At 40.6% G+C, this 16,777-nt stretch overlaps 1 protein-coding gene across 1 annotated transcript in view; it reads left to right on the forward strand.

Moving 5' to 3' along the window:
• The first annotated feature begins 1,136 nt into the window (after positions 1-1,136).
• kcp (kielin cysteine rich BMP regulator) overlaps positions 1,137-16,777 on the forward strand; it is a 21,094-nt gene continuing 5,453 nt past the window's right edge. Inside the window, exons 1-38 of the mRNA XM_013910102.1 lie at positions 1,137-1,206; positions 1,332-1,421; positions 1,546-1,635; positions 1,745-1,834; positions 2,628-2,717; positions 2,844-2,930; positions 3,057-3,143; positions 3,265-3,340; positions 3,948-4,030; positions 4,116-4,209; positions 4,293-4,372; positions 4,456-4,541; positions 4,650-4,740; positions 4,858-4,957; positions 5,044-5,129; positions 5,310-5,403; positions 5,485-5,634; positions 6,005-6,111; positions 6,195-6,288; positions 6,380-6,553; positions 6,645-6,727; positions 6,812-6,905; positions 8,549-8,731; positions 8,840-9,010; positions 9,110-9,283; positions 9,375-9,457; positions 9,529-9,619; positions 9,694-9,776; positions 9,872-10,045; positions 11,149-11,407; positions 14,156-14,238; positions 14,338-14,431; positions 14,501-14,674; positions 14,839-14,921; positions 15,851-15,971; positions 16,060-16,142; positions 16,269-16,368; positions 16,461-16,549. Coding sequence (XP_013765556.1) covers positions 4,465-4,541; positions 4,650-4,740; positions 4,858-4,957; positions 5,044-5,129; positions 5,310-5,403; positions 5,485-5,634; positions 6,005-6,111; positions 6,195-6,288; positions 6,380-6,553; positions 6,645-6,727; positions 6,812-6,905; positions 8,549-8,731; positions 8,840-9,010; positions 9,110-9,283; positions 9,375-9,457; positions 9,529-9,619; positions 9,694-9,776; positions 9,872-10,045; positions 11,149-11,407; positions 14,156-14,238; positions 14,338-14,431; positions 14,501-14,674; positions 14,839-14,921; positions 15,851-15,971; positions 16,060-16,142; positions 16,269-16,368; positions 16,461-16,549 — 3,195 coding nt within the window. The 5' untranslated portion in view covers positions 1,137-1,206; positions 1,332-1,421; positions 1,546-1,635; ... (7 more) ...; positions 4,293-4,372; positions 4,456-4,464. The remainder of the gene's footprint in view (positions 1,207-1,331; positions 1,422-1,545; positions 1,636-1,744; positions 1,835-2,627; positions 2,718-2,843; positions 2,931-3,056; positions 3,144-3,264; positions 3,341-3,947; positions 4,031-4,115; positions 4,210-4,292; positions 4,373-4,455; positions 4,542-4,649; positions 4,741-4,857; positions 4,958-5,043; positions 5,130-5,309; positions 5,404-5,484; positions 5,635-6,004; positions 6,112-6,194; positions 6,289-6,379; positions 6,554-6,644; positions 6,728-6,811; positions 6,906-8,548; positions 8,732-8,839; positions 9,011-9,109; positions 9,284-9,374; positions 9,458-9,528; positions 9,620-9,693; positions 9,777-9,871; positions 10,046-11,148; positions 11,408-14,155; positions 14,239-14,337; positions 14,432-14,500; positions 14,675-14,838; positions 14,922-15,850; positions 15,972-16,059; positions 16,143-16,268; positions 16,369-16,460; positions 16,550-16,777) is intronic.

Here is a 16,777-nt window from a genome sequence, read left to right on the forward strand (position 1 = left end):
ATTCTCTTGATTTTCCCATTTTTTTCCCCACATTTAGCCCACTGTCCCCTTTCTTACACCCCACTGACCTACCTTTGGCACTTGCTTCATTGCTAGTACATACGTAGAGCAGACAGCTGCAAGGGCACCATGATTACACACTTGTGGACTCACACTTTTAGCAAATGCATTCTTGGCTTGCTAAAGGAAATGCCTTTAGGCACAGTAGGCAGCTTTACTAACCTCTTGTTTGCGCGGTGATTATTGCCTTCTCTTGCACACAAACACATTGCTTGAGTCATTACAGTGATTAAAGGCTGAAATACCCAAGGTCAGCAAATTATATTCAACGAGGAATGTAAATGCTTATAATAAATGTGACTTTTCTCTTCAGTGATTGCTGTACTATAAACATAATCTTTTAAATGGACAAAGACATAATAGAGGAAGTTATTAAGACCGTGATTTCATCTGTTTGGTAGGGAATCCCTCAGAAAACTAACATTCTGTTTCGCCCACAGTAAATATCCTGCAGTGTTAATAGACTTGTCTGACTTAACGTCGGAAAGTATGAAGACAATTCTGGTTATGGTTACAGTCCATAAAATGCGTATGCGTGTGTAAAGGCAAGCCCATGTATATCACATGAGAACCATGCTGTTTGTGATTACTGGAAAGAGAGCAAAGCCAGATGTTCATCAGTGACTCAGTGAGAAAAGGTAAAGAAAACCTGTGGAGACAGACAGAGATGGCAGAGGGTGGAACCAGAAAAATTTAGATTTTCTTACTTACAGTATACACTCCAGCATAAACACAACCAAAGAGCAGAGTCAAGCAACTGGCAAGGTTTATTTACAACAAGATTTCAACTTGTAAACTTCAATAGGAAATGAAAGCTTTACTGCTTGTAAAAACACAGTATTTAGCTATGTTAAAAACAGCACTAATGAGGCAGGCAGTGAGTTGCAGGTGCAGGAAGCAAGCCATGGGCAGAATCAGAGGTGATCGATCCAACAAAGAGTAAAGAGAAAAAGGTTGACAGAGAGACACAGAGAAAGAAAGCAGAATAAAACTCCAAGCCTGCATAAAATCCTAACTTACAATTAAAGACGCAGAAAAAGATTGTGATCTAAAGACTTTGTTTGATTTCCAGGGGTCCAGTCAGATTGTCCTTTTCACAATGGGTCCAACTGCACTGAAGATCGCTGTCAGACAAGAGCGTGTAATGTACGTGTTTGATATTCAGTCGCAACAAAATAATAATGAAAAACAATAAATGAACCTAAAGAAATCTGCTGGTCCTGTTTCCTGTTCATTGCTTATGTTATGTTTATTTTTCTTCATTTAAATAGGTGGATAACAGGCAGTGCCCTCAACAGCCGTGCGCTCCTCAAAACTGCCCAGGAGAGAATGTACCTGACTGTCAGAGAAGAACATGTAATGTGAGTATTTAATAATTAACCACAGCAGATGATTTTCAAACACATTTAATGAGCTCAAACAACCTTTCTCGCACTGTTTTCTGTTGATTCTTTCTCTCATTTTTGTTTCTCTTCATTTAAATAGGAGGATAACAGGCAGTGCCCTCAACAGCCGTGCCCTCCTCAAAACTGCCCACAGGAAAATGTACCTGACTGTCAGACACGAACGTGTGATGTGAGTATTTCATATTTTTCCATAAGAAATGGAAAAATGTTTAATAAGTTTGAAGAAATCTTCTGCTCCTATTTTCCATTCCTTTTTTCTTATTTTTTCATTTTAATAGGAGGATAACAGGCAGTGTCCTCAACAGCGATGCCCTAATCAAGACTGCAGAGAGGAGAATGTACCTGACTGTCAGACAAGAACGTGTAATGTGAGTATTTAATAATTAACCACATGACAGTCAAAAACATTTAATGAATTTAAAGAACTTTTCTGGCACTGCTTTCAGTTCATTCTTTCAAAGAGCGATATAAAAGACCCCTGTGAGTATATGATCAAGGGCACAGTTCATCCTGCGTAGGGTAGGGTCATCAGGGCCCCACCCTGAAGCCAGGCCCGGGGAGGGTGCCTGAGGGTGAGCGTCTGGTGGCCACTTGTGTGTTCTCAGAATCAAATCCCTGCTTTTTGCAGTTGATGTTGTTCTGTTGCCTTCATTGGGCGATGGCCTCCAGCTCGCACCGGAATGGTTCGCAGCGCGTGTTAAGTCAAGTGTGAAGCAATGAAAATGAGAATCAGCACCTCCAAATCTCAGGCCATGGTCCTCAGCTGGAAAAAGGGGAAGTGCCCACTCTGGTCAGGGACGAGTTCCTGCCCCAAGTGGAGGAGTTTCTTGAAGTCTTGTTCACGAGTGACGAGAGAAGGGAGCGGGAGATCTACAGACGGGTTGGTGTTGTGGCTACAGTGATGGGGATGTTGTACCGGTCCTTTCTTGGTGAAGAGAGGGCTGAGTGTAAACGTGAAGCTCTCCATTTACCGGTTGAACGAGATTCCTACCCTAACCTATGGTCACGAGCTGTGGGTAGTGACTGAAGGAACAGATTACGGACACAAGCGGCAGAAATGAGCGTCCTTTGAAGGGTGGCTGGCCTCTCCCTTAGAGATAATGCGCAAAAAGATGGATGGATGGATCTTTCTCTCATTTTACTTTCTTTTCATTTAAATAGGAGGATAACAGGCAGTGCCCTCAACAGCCAAGCCCTCCTCAAAACTGCCCACAGGAAAATGTACCTGACTGTCAGACACGAACATGTGATGTGAGTATTTCATTTTTTTCCATAACAAACAACAATCAAAAATATTTAATAAGGTTGAAGAAGTCTGCTGGTCCCATTTTCCATTAGTTTTTTTTATTTTTTTGTTTGTCTTCCTTTTAATAATAGGATAACAGGCAGTGCCCTCAACAGCCATGCCCTAATCAAGACTGCAGAGAGAAAAATGTAACTGGCTGTCAGACACGAACGTGTGATGTGAGTATTTCATATTTTTCCATAATAAATAACAATCAAAAATATTTAATAAGCTTGAAGAATTCTGCTGGTCTTATTTTCCATTCCTTTTTTCTCATTTTTTGTTTGTCTTCCTTTTAATAATAGGATAACAGGCAGTGCCCTCAACAGCCATGCCCTAATCAAGACTGCAGAGAGGAAAATGTACCTGGCTGTCAGACACAAACCTGCAATGTAAGTATTTGATGTTTACTTCATAATAAATGACAATCAAAAATATTAAATAAGCTTAAGAAGTCTTTTAGCCCTTTTTTCCATTCCTTTTCTCATTTTGTGTTTCTCTTCATTTGAATAGGAGGATAACAGGGAGTGCCCCCCTCAAGACTGCCCACAGGGGAATGTACCTGGAGGCTGTGCCCAGCAAATCACAGGTAAGTACAGAGAAGATAAAGCATACTAAATAATAAATTTGAGAGGAACTAAACTTGCCTATTTGGCAAGGTACACATTAATTCATTTTATGCACACTGGTAACTCTGTCTGGCATTCATTGTATCATTTCTTTTTCTTTCTTTTGGCTGGTCCCTTTAGGGGTCACCACAGCAGAGCATCTCCCTCCATCTCACCCTATCCCTTGCATCCTCTTCTTGTCATACCAACCCTCTGCATGTACCCCTTCACCACATCCATGCTTTTTACTGTATCACCCATGGTGCATAACTTGTAAGCCTACACTGGCATTTTTATAGCTATCCAAAATAATTCTGCGTTCCACTTTTTTACTATAACAAATAGCATGTGCTGTCCTAATCACATATACTCAAATTTCCAGTTGTCAATGTCACAAAAATTGACAGGACTCAACAAATATGAAAACAAATGGACCTTCTTGTTGGTTTCGGGTTGTTAGGAACTCTGTACTGAGAATCTTTCTTGCAGAAAGGTTTAGGGTGGATAAAAATCTGTTTAGATGTACAGATTAATATCTTCATACCTAGAAGCACAGGAATAATACAATAATGTGATGTGTGTTTACAGGTTGCACCCATTCTGGTGTAAATTATAACAATGGAGACTCTTGGAGGTCGGTGGAGAGTCCTTGTGATATCTGCCAGTGTTTGGTGGGTTTGACAGCAACTACATGCTCAGGTTTTCATCTGGTCACTCACCTTCATCTCTAATAATGCTGTTCACTCTTCATCACAGGACGGTTATGTTCGCTGTGAGAGGGAGCAGTGTTACACTCCCTGTAGAAACCCTACTGCTCCTCCTCCAAATACCTGCTGTCCAGTCTGTGAAGGTGGGCTTAATTGCCTTGTGTAATAAGGTTTGTATATGTGTTAGACTGTAGAGGCATAATGTGTCTATTTGTGAGTCTTGTAGGCTGTGATGTGAATGGACATGAAGTCCCTAATGGAGCTGTGATCCCTGTTGGAGACCCCTGTGAAGAGTGTAGATGTGAGGTGTGTCTATAAGTTAAAATTAAATTTGATTTTCGTGTGTGTAAATGAATTGAGGATCATTTTTTTTGTTCTTTCTCTCAAAGAATGGAAATATGGTGTGTTCACGCGTTCGCTGTTCTGCTCCATCTTGTAACAATCCAGTATATCGTGCTGGGGAGTGTTGTCCACGGTAACAAGCCCGCCTACCACCATCATCCGTATCATATTTAAGCCTGTACAGTTTCACCTTTTTTGTTGTTTTTAAATATATTTAATCAATGTTTACGTGAATCTGTAGATGCGAGCAGTGTGAATATGAGTCCGAAGCGTATGTGAATGGAGAGAGGTTCACCTCAAAGAGAGACCCCTGCCTCCAATGCTACTGCTCTGTGAGTTTAAACTGACAAAGTCTGAATAAAAATGTATCAAAACTTACAGAGTAGCCATGATATTTGTGACAACTAAGGTTAAAAGAATAAGTGATACATATTCAATTTCTTTGCTAGGCAGGTCAAGTGTCATGTGAACACATGGCTGCATTATGTCCTACACTACAGTGTACTCATCCAGCTAAGCACAGAGGAGAATGTTGTGCCACATGCAATGGTCAGTGTCAAAATATGCATCTAGTTCCCTCTACATTTCAACTTTCACAGAAACAACCAATCAGCTATCTGTGTTTGTTCCTCCAGAGTGTGAGTATGAACAGAGGGTGTATGCTGATGGGGAAATTTTCAGCCCTTCTGGGGGTGGACCCTGCCTGCAGTGCAGGTGTAAGGCAAGTTTATGCAATATACACCCAAAGAAAGTGTGTGTCTAGTGCAAAAATCTCTTTGTTTTTTCACTCAAGAGGAGGCATGATTCTTCATTTGTTTCATGCATTTGTCTTTTCTAGATCATAGCACTTTTTATGCCCATTAATATCTTTGACATTTCTTTTGTTGCTTCTCTGGTTTAGAGTGGAAATGTAATTTGCAACGAAGAAAAGTGCCCTCCTGTCCGCTGCTCCAATCCAATTAGACACCCACATCTTTGTTGTCCAGTCTGCAAAAGTAACTTCTGACTCATACACATTTAGAGTGCAGGTTCATACGAGTGAGTGCCCTCGAAAAAACCTTCTTTTCTCATTGCAGCATGTGAACTGGATGGAGTGGAATATGATGAGGGGTCCAACTGGCAGCCTGAGGGTCCTTGTTCCAGCTGTACCTGTGCAAATGGAGAGGCCTTATGCACACGCACACAGTGTGCTGCCAACAACTGTCTGCATCCCACCAGGATTACTGGTAAGACTGTGACCCTAACTCTTATAAATGCTATATTTATTACACATTAATTGAAATATGTCTTTTTTGTTTTGTTTTAATTTTGATGATTAGGCCGTGTGTCTGGTGAAAATCAGGCATCTATATATCAAACTATGATCAGTCAAGCCAGCCTACTCGGCAAAGGCTTACTCTCCTTGAGGAGTGTGGACATTTTCAAGTCAGCAGGCTTCCCCATGAGTGTGGTTGTGTCTGCTGAACTTTGTGAAATGAATGTGTAAAATATTACGTTTATGTTTCTTAATTAAATTGTGGAAAAAATGAACTTTTTCACAAATTCCACATTCTTTGAGATACTTTAACAAACTGAATACTCTGTCTCGTTTTTTAGGCTCCTGTTGTTCAGTCTGTGAAAGCTGCACTTATAACCAACGTGTCTATAGCAATGGTCAGAGTTTCGCGACCCCTGACCAACCTTGCCACACCTGCACTTGTCTGGTAAGAATCCATTCATTAACACATTCCCTATCACTTTTTATCTTTGCACCTGCTAACATCTTCTCCTTTCATCTTATGCTCAGCATGGCACTATTCAGTGTGAGAGACAATCTTGTCCTCAGCTTAACTGCAGGGACTCCTACACCCCACCTGGAGACTGTTGCCCCAGATGTCGAGGTACCTAAAACTCAGACTGTGATTCTTATCATAGGTAAACGTGATCTATTCTGAGTGAGGTGACTGTAATGTGTGTGTTTGTTCTTGTCAGACTGCTCCTATGAAAACCGTGTGTTTTTGAATGGAGATGTTTTTCCCAACCCCGTGAGTGTGTGTGAGGAGTGCACATGTGCGAGTGGAAGGATTGACTGCCATCAGGCGCAATGTTCTGAGCCTCGCTGTAATGCACCGATGCCTGGGCAGTGCTGCCAGAACAACTGCAATGGTGAGAAAGTTTACATTTGCTGTAAGGAAAATAAACAACTCCGAGAAATTAGGATCTCATAATTACAACATTGCTTGTTTTACTGCTGCAGGCTGCAGCTATGCAGGGAAAGAATATTCCAATGGACAACAATTTCCCCATCCTACTGACTCATGCAGGACATGCAGCTGCACTGTAAGAATAATGAGTACAACACCTAATTCAATAACATGTTGCCTTCTTAAAGCAGATTTTCATTTCTGTTCGTGTTTGTCATAGAATGGAAATGTCCAGTGTCTGATGAAGAGGTGTCCACCACTGACCTGCTCTAATCCTCATGTGATACAAGGAGAGTGCTGTCCCCAGTGTCCTGGTAAGGATATGCAAGAACAGAGTCCTTCTGGGGCGCTTGTTTGAAAAGTTATTTTAAAGCATTAGCTAAATGAATTTCCAGTGCAACAGTAAAATTGCATGAGAGAATCACCAGCCAAATATGCCACAAAATAGAGTTTTAAAAAGCCTTTTTTCGCTGTTATACAAGCCATTTTTGCTCTTGCAGAATTCTCTTTATCTTTTTTGATGACTTAAAATATCTAGAAAAAGTAGTACAAAGCACAGTTACCCCCTTCAAATAAAAAAATTCACGAATCTACTTTGAACCAAGAAAAAAGCACTCTTCGTCACTCCACAATTCAAATGTTTACACTAGTAATGTAAACTACATCTAGTAATAGTTTTTTTGAGTGAAGACAAAGGTAGGGGAGTGGGGGAAGGCATATACAGAAGCAGCAAAAGAGGGGGAAAGGTAGGAGTTTGGAGATGAGAGTAGAGACTCTAAATGTAGGAATTATGATTGGTAAAGGAAGAAAGGTGGCTGATGTGATGGAGAAAAAGGACGCTAGATAGGAAGGCTGTGTGCACAAAAGGCAAGGAGCATCGGAGGTGGATTTAAACTGTTCTACCATGGTGACAATAAGGAGCCAAATGGATAATCTCAAAGGAAGAGAGATTGAACAGACTTACGTGGACACGTAGATATTGACAACCGAGGCAGTGAGGTGCTGGATAGGTATGTGATAAGCAGAGAAATGTGGAAGATGGCAGTTGGCTTTGCAAAAAGGATGAAAATTTTTGGGAAAGCATATTTCAAGAAGGGAGAAGAACAGGGTAGGATAGGGTAAGATAGGAAAGAGTGGAGACAGGCGGACTACATCTTGTGCAGAGGGTGCAATCTGAAAGAGGTTGGGGGCTGCAAGTGGAGAATGTAGCTAAGCAACTTCATTAGGTAGTCTGTAGGATGAATTTGGAAATCAAGAACAGAAAGCAAGTGAAGGCAGAGGCAAGGATTAAATAATGGGAGTTGAAAAAGAGTGCAGAGTTCAGGAAGGAGTTGAGGCAGGCTCTGGGTCGTAGGAAAGAATTAGCAGATGACTGGGAAATTAAAACTTAGGTGGTGAGGGGAAACTGCCAAGAGTGGAGATGCTATGATTTTTGTTGGGAGTAACCAGGATGGACAGGATTAGAAATATTAGGAACAGCTTAGGTTGAGGTTAGAGGCAACGCTAGGGAGGCGAACTTGAAATGGGCTGGACATGTGCAGAGGAAAGAGAGTGGATGTAAGGGGTAAATGGTTTTGAATATGGAGTTGCCAGGCAGGAGGAAAAGAGGAAGACCACAGAGGAGTGTCATGGATGTAGCGAAGGAGGACATGGAGAAAGTTGGTGTGACTGAAGAGGATGCTAGAGATTGGGTGAAATGGAGGCAGACAATCTGCTGTGACGATGGAGGAGGAAGAGGAATAATAGCAGTTTCAGGACTACACTGCAAATAGGAACTGGTCAAATACTGTGTTTGTATGCTTTACATACATATATAATGAGAGAATAGTATAATATAATTTAAATATAAATACAAAAATGATTTGGTGATGGCAAAATATAAGTTATACCAACGACTATGAAGCTGACTCCTGAAAGTTTTTATGGTAAATAATTTCACAGTTTTTGTTTTCTTCAGCTCCTCAGTCAGACTGTGTGTATGAACAAAGCTCCTACAGTCACTTGGAGCATTTCAGCGACCCCAATAACGACTGTCGATCATGTGCCTGCACCAACGGGACAGTTCGCTGTAAGCGAAAGCGCTGCCCGTTCGCTCACTGTTCTCACCCCATCAAACAAGACTGCTGTCGGAGCTGCGAAGGTACAAGTTGTCATGTCCTTAATTAAAGATCAGAGCACTACTGATATTTGATGCAGTTGTTTATTGCGTCTTTATTATCAATTATCTTTCTCTCTCTCTTTTTCTCAGGCTGCTTATATGAAGCTCAACAGCGAGTTAATGGGGAGATGTGGGATAACCCATCAGAGCCATGTGTTGAGTGTGCTTGCCGTGACGGCTCTGTCCAGTGTCAGAGGAAACGCTGTCCTCCCTCCAACTGTAAACACCCAGTCCAGAGAGATTGCTGCATGTCCTGTGATGGTGAGAACCTGAGCCAATGCACCAATCACTGGCCTCAGTTAAAGTCATTTAAAAATGATCTTTTTTTGCATGTATTAAACTGTAAATTTCTTCTTGCAGGCTGCATGTATAATGGTAGAGAATATCTTGACGGCACTGAGTTTCATGATGGCAGCGACCCCTGTGTTGTCTGTCACTGTTACGGAGGCGATGTCACGTGCTCCAGGATACCCTGTGATGAAAAATGCAGTCACCCTTACAAACCACCAAGACAATGCTGTGGAGAATGTGACCGTATGAACGCTTAATAAACTAACTGTGCCCACACTGATATTTTCCCCCAATTTTTACAATTTGACCAACTAAACACATCTTTATTTGACAGGCTGTTCCTATAATGGCGCAGTCCTCATCAATGGACAGTCCATTCCTGACCCAGGAAACCCTTGCTATGAATGTATTTGCCAGGTAGTATCAGCACACCCACACAGACATTCCTATTAGCTTTAGACACCATGTCATGCTTATTTCTCTTACAGAGAGGCTCGGTGCAATGTAGGAGGAAGCGGTGTCCTGAAGCCCTTTGTCCTAATCCAGTCGCTGATGCTTGTGGTTGCCCAGTCTGTGGAGGTATCAGCGATCAACACATCACAGCTCATGTTAAGTAGAATAAGTAGGTAACTAATGCTTTATTGTGTATGCAGGTTGTCGTTTTGAAGGTCTGACTTATGCTGATGGACAGATTCTCCTTGAACGAGAAAAAGCGTGCGAGGACTGCAGATGTTCAGTGAGCGAGAGCAACGCATTATTTAAACCGCTTATTAAGTTCACCATCATGGCATCATGTTTTATTTTTGTTTGGGTTTTGGTTGTTTTTTTTAGAGAGGAGAGGTAGTGTGTGAGCAAAGAAAATGCCCTGCTGTGTCATGCCCACATCCAACTCTCAACAGCTGCGCATGTGAAGTGTGTGATGGATGTAACTTCTATGGACGTGACTGTTTGAGTGGGGAGCAATTTGCACACCCTACAGATAGCTGTCAGCGCTGCTCCTGTCAGGTACTGCCATGCATCATTTTCAGCTCTATCAACTGTGACATTCAGTATACACAGAAAAATCAGAAATCAGAAACTTTAGAGATTACAGGCTTATATTAAGAACCAAACCTGCAAATATCTGTCATTTCAGATCATGTATGCTCTGAAAGTTTATAGCTTGCTTTTTCACAGAAGATGGCAGATGTTATTTGATATGCACCAGTTGCAAATGATTCCCTAGTTCCAACTGAGCATTGTTCAAATGCCACAACCAACCCGAGTATTGTTTCTGCCCATGTCTATCACTTTATGACCACAGAGCACCATACTGCTGCATTGAGCAGGATAACGCACAAAGCTCAGATCATCTTAAACTGGTTTGTTGAGCGTGACAATAAGTTCACTGTAGTCACATAGCCTCCAGAGTCACCAGAGCCCAATCCAACAGAGCACCTTTAAATATTGAAATATTATCCCTGTAAAGAAACATTTGAGGACTTAAAAGAAGCAAGCTACAAATGTTTTGTAACCACGTGTAAACCATTTAAACAGTATATGTTACTTAAGGAAGATACATTTAGCTAACAATTTGTTTAATAGCACAACCCTAACCCCATCAGCACATTACAATTTGGTGAATTTTTCTTTTATTTTGAAAAACTGCCAGGAAATGTTTTCACTCCCTGTTGTTTTAATATTTGTTAGTTTGTTTAAAAAATATTATTACAGTTTCCCTCATGAGGCTTTGATGGATATTTTATTTTTATATATATTTATTTTATTATATCTAAAAAGACTTTGGTTTAACTACTTTCAAAAGGTTATGTGTTTTTATTGTAAAAAAAAGTCTTGTCTCTAACATATGTATCTATCCACAATTCAAAAAGACTAAATCTAACACTGAAACTAATAAAAACATAACTAAAATTAAATATTTTCAAACAATAAAAACTAAACCGAAACAAAAAACTGAATTAAAACTGAAGTAAAAACAAAAAGTCAAAATGAAATAAAATTAAAAACTCATTTAAAACTATAATAACTCTTCATATTAGAAGTGACTTTTTTACCAGGCATTAATTTGCACTTGCTTTTTTGTGTGTGTTTGTATGTGTGTTGTGTAGAATGGTGGTGTGGTATGTGAGCAGGAATCTTGTCCAAGCATTACCTGTAGCAATCCAGTGACGCGTCCTGGGGAATGCTGCCCCGTCTGTGACTGCTGTTTCTATGAGGATGCTGTTTATTCTAACGGCGAAAGCTTCAGGCCCCCATCAAACCAATGCCAGAGCTGCACCTGTGCCGCGGGCACTGTTGAATGTGTGTCCGACGGCTGCCAACAAGCACCCTGCGCTCAACACGTTTCCATGTCAGAGCCGTGCTCAGGTACATCCTGAAACGATAAACACACAGCCAACAATTCATTATAAAGAAAGCTAGGATCCCGTATGTATTCACTTTTTAAATATAACAAGGGCTTCACAGAAAATTAACCTGCATTAGTATGTAATCTTTACTGTTTTCACACTGTTAAACAGAAATGTCACAGAAGTACAAAGAGTATAAATCCCATTTTGAATTCAAGCACATGATCACAAAAATTACACATCTCAACAACTTGGAACACGTTATTTTCACCTTTTATGGACTAATTTGGAAATCTGCTTCCTTTGGACGAAGACTATTAAGACGCTCACTAACTTGAGACACTGAATCACTGACCTTTATCATTTTGTTCCTGGTTACAACCCCTGTAACAAGAAGTCAGTTGTCTACCCAGACCCCTTGACCCTGTCACCACTTTATTTTGTCATAATAAGTCTTTGTTTAGTCCTTGATCTTGTCACCCAGTTGTTGTCTTCCAGACCCTCCACCTTATATGTTTTGTCACTGTTTAACACTTGCATGTAAACCATACCCAGCCCATACTCTTGTTCACCAGTATAAATGTTGTGTTTTGTCAGTGGGTCAGGGTTGGATTACCTTCCCAGACCCACTCTCTGAATTGGTACCAGAATACTCAATAAACATACCACCACAGCAAACTTTCAACAGTTTGGTCCCGTGATCCATTTGGTAATACATTTAGTTGGAGACTGTCACTAAGTGGTCAGTGATCCTTTTGAAAACACAGTTATTGTTCCTGTGTGCTGTCTAAGGTCTGTGGAACTGCATGGCCTTAGGATTTGACTAAATTGCTTAAGGTTTTGACATTTTAGTTACCAGAGGACTGAAGAACAGAAAAAATTTTTTTAAATGCATCTGAGAGTTTTAAAAGCTTGAAAAGAAAAAAGAAACTAAGAAAAATGAAATGACATATGGGTTCATAGTGGGAGTAGGAGTACATCAGGAATGTGCTTTGAGCCAATTCTCGTTTGCAATGCTGATGGACAGTCTGACAGAGAAAGACAGACTGGAGTCTTTGTGGACTTTATATTTCTAGACAATATTGTGATCTATAGTGAGAGTGGTTTAGAGTCAGTGGCACTATTAAAAAAACGAAAAAAAAGACAAGAGACGGAGTTCAAGGTGGCAGAGTTAAGATGCTAAGATTCTGATTAGGAGTGACCAGAATTGACAGGATATGAAATGAATATATTAGAGGCTGAGCTGAGGTTGAGCATTTTGGAAAGGTTAGAGAGGCAAGGCTGAGATGATTTGGACATGTGCAGAGGAGGGATGGTGTGTATGTTTGGCAAAGGATGTTTAGGATGGAGTTGCCAGGCTGCCAGGAAAAGAGGAAGGCCACAGAGAAGATTCATGTAGTGAACGAGGACATGCCGAGAGTTGGCGTGGCAGAAAAAGATGCTGGGGATAGGGTGAAATAGAGGCTGATAAACCGCTGTGGTGACCCATAATGACAGCAGGTGAAAGAAGAAGAAGTTAGAGATTATTGGGAAAACATCATAACAATTTGTGTTTTTATTTGTTGTGACGTCATTGCATGTTTTCTTTTGTTTGTCAGAACTTGTCTGTTTCTTTTGTGAAATGTCGTTTGATGTTTTCTTTTCCCCCCTTCAAAGTTCTACAAGAAAAACCAAAGAACATATTAATGTGATTCTGCTGGGATGAAAGGAGCCTTTAGGAGAAGTTAGTGGAGCATTCTTAACGCTGAGAATGAGTGTGAGGTTGAAAGCGAAAGAAATTAATTTAAAAAAATGTGGGGCCCAAACATCAATCAGTGAGATTAACAGGTCTCTTCAGCACATGGGCTCTACTTACTCATCACTATTGGTACCACAATATAAGGCAATGCAGACAGTGAAAAATGTGGTGCAAGACTCAAAGCCTACATGTGGCTGAAGAACAAGCGGAAAATATAGATACCTAACAGAGGAAGTTCCAGGTGTACTGTATGACCTTCTACTGGTCAATGAAGAAAGAGGTCATGACCATCATCCAGCACATATCACCACCTTGCACCATTCCCTGGCAGCTGCAGTGTGTGTGTTTTCGTCCCAACGATGGCTTTGCCTGCAGTATAATTTCACAAACCCGGATGATTTCAATCACAGCCAACATCAGGTGAAGGCTCAGCTGATACCCTTCTGTGCATTCTATTGGCCATATCTCATATGGGATGTGCTACTTAAGCTGCTTCAGCCTGCAACAGCTACTGTTACCCCACAAGCTCCTTTACACACCCACATTTTCCATTTTGTGCTTTTAATGCTATTTCTGACTTAATTCAATGCTTATTGTCACCGATAACCTGCTCTGTTCTGTCAGGACTCCTGATCGTGCTCTCCCTGCCTTTACCCTTTTCATGCAGAATGATGGGGAGGCTCAAAACCCTTGTGTCCAATTTTAAATTACTGTAGTTGAGAGAGAAGTAATATAAGTAATTCTGACAGAACTAATAATATATCCTACACTACAACTTTACACAGTTTTTTTCTTCCACACTCAATCTTCTACCTTTTTGTCAGTTTTTAACATTTATGTTTAAACCATAACCCACTCACAGTCGCTTGTTCATCAGTCTTAATGCCATATTTTGTCGGCTTACCTTCCCAGGCCTGCACTCTGGGTTGGTAATCCCACCCTGTACTGTAATATACACAACATTAGAACAAACTCTGACTGACTTCTCCAACATTTTCTTTCTCTGCTACTCTTGGTCATGTGACTCAGTATGTATGCTGAATGGACAGGAGTTCAGTGAAGGGCAGACGTGGACCCTGAGTTCAAACCACTGCTCCACCTGCATCTGTAAGGTCTGACTTTATAAATCTTGTTTGCAGATATAGATTTTATTCTTCTCCATATTTCCCACCTTTCTTGTATTGAAGTGCTGATCTGTGATATTCTCACAGGCAGGAGAGGTGCATTGTGCAGTTCCTGAGTGTCCTAAGCTTGCTTGTGTGCATCAGGTGACTGATCCAGGAGCCTGCTGTCCTCGTTGTAGAGGTAAATAAACTAATGGAAGCTCTGATCACAGGAGGAATAGTTTGTCAGTGACTCACTTTTCCTTCTCAGGTTGTGTTTATGCGGGAGAGGAGCATACAGAGGGCAGCAGCTGGTTTGCAGACTCGACTCCATGTATGACATGTATGTGCGTGGATGGTGTGACCACCTGCTCTGAAGTACACTGTCTGTCTCCATGTGTTAACTTCATCAGTGTGCCTGGGGAGTGCTGCCCAATGTGTGCTGGTAAGCATATTCGCCTTACATTTTCTTAGTTTCTGTTTCTCTGCAGTCTCTCCCAGTAGTGAAACCCATACGTAGCCATACAGTAGTGAAAGCCATACATTTAATATAAAATATATGTGTTCATATTCTTTTATTGTCACAATCTGTCATTATTTTTTGAGCAGACTGTGTATTTGAGGGCAAAGTATATGGACCAGGGGACAGTTTCCATCCAGCCAATGACCCCTGTCAGATCTGCACATGTGAGGTATGAAATAAATAAAAATCATCTCTGTATTGGATCATGAAATTTTGGTTTAGGTTATTTTTTTATTATAACTTATTGGCTATACTAAATCTGTGTTTAAAACAGGGAATTCACAGTCTTACAGTTTCATTACTCAGATTGATAGTGAGATTCTAGATATGCCATTACTGTACTGACACAAATGACAAGATATTATCTCATGTGTGTTATAAAAATGGTATGAAAATAGCATGTGACAACCTTAGAATAAACGTTTTTACAGTTCTCAGATCTGATCCTTGTGTTGTGGAATGCTTTTTCAATACTGTTTCCCAGTTTTCCTGTCTTTGTGTGTCTCTGTGCTTAGTTATCTTCTAGATTTCCTGTTTCACTTTGTCAGTTAGCATCTCTTTGGTGTGTTGTCTTGGGCTTGCTTCCTGTTTGCTGATTACCTTGATTATGTTTAGCTGTTTCTCATTCCCTTCCTGTCCCCACTTAGGATTTATACATAAAGATAACTGGCTATCTTCTCTTCACTCTCTGTTGTGCCGTCTGTTATACTTCCAGTTGTGTTTCCCGTTTTTTTCTACTAAGTGCCTTTAGTTTTTGTTACTTTGCTTTATGGAATTTGTTCAGTCTGCTTCCCACACCCTATTTGTGTCACACAATGTGCGATCCGTGCAGGGTTTAGTATTTTAAGTCAAAGTGATGAATGATGTTTTCAAAGTCAGTTAAGCTTCAGTTCTACTTACTGTAGCAAAATTGCTTGAAGCAGTAAAAACAGAAAGACAGAAATAACGTAAAAATAATGCAAGGATTTCTCTTTGGAAGATATTTGATTTCAGTGAGATTTCATCATTAAATAAATATAGATAGATGGATAAATGGAGTGATAGAAGCTGTAATAGTAAAATCTGAAGCAGTTTCTTGACATTTTGTGTGTTTCTCAGGTGATGCCGGATGGAGAACAGCACCTGAAGTGTTACCGAAAGCAGTGTCCCAGTCTGGTTGACTGTCCTAAGGGCAACATCTTGTTCTCTGGACCTGACTCTTGCTGTCCTGCCTGTGCACGTTAGTAGCAAACAAATGAATAAATAAATTATATGTGTATTATCTCTGCAGTATTGCTGAGCTCTCTAACATATGTGTCTATATTTAGAGCCTCTCAGTAACTGTACCACTGCACTGATTGGTAATGAGGTGTTGGCAACAGATGACCCCTGTTTTACCTGCCAGTGTAAGGTAAAACAACAACACTTTGGTGTGATACCTCACAGATATGGAATAAAATATTTACAGTTAGGATATTTCAGCAACTACAGAGTTTCATTATGGGGTGATGCTGTCTTTGGGTGATCTCCCGTACAGGACCTGACATGGACTTGCTTACACAAAGTCTGCCCACTACTCACCTGTCCTCTAAATGAGCAGTTCACCCCTCCAGACTCATGCTGCCCAGTGTGTAAAGGTATAATGTGATAGAACAGCAGCAGTCTTAACATTTAGATTCTTGGTATTAATACATCTTTGTATATGTTGGCTCTCCTCTGTTCCTTGCAGATTGTGTAATTGAGGATCAGAACAGGCGTGTTGTGAACGGCACCAGCTGGAAAGACAGCAAAGATGACTGTGTCACATGCACCTGTTTTGTAAGTCAATAGAAATCTAGACACCCATCATAAAGAACTTAAAGTAATGACATAGCATTGAAATGTGTATTGCACATATATGTATATATATATATATGTGTGTGTGTGTGTGTCAATGCTTTTGCATTCTTTCGGAAATGTAGCTGGGTAATTATGTCATTGGCATCGGTGAGCCACTGTCAATATGTGACATATTGAAATCGCGTTTGAATTTGCGCTTGTTTTTTT

Source organism: Pundamilia nyererei, unplaced genomic scaffold (genome assembly GCF_000239375.1).
Source record: "Pundamilia nyererei isolate P.nyererei 1_Seehausen unplaced genomic scaffold, PunNye1.0 scaffold00035, whole genome shotgun sequence".
NCBI lineage: Eukaryota > Metazoa > Chordata > Actinopteri > Cichliformes > Cichlidae > Pundamilia > Pundamilia nyererei.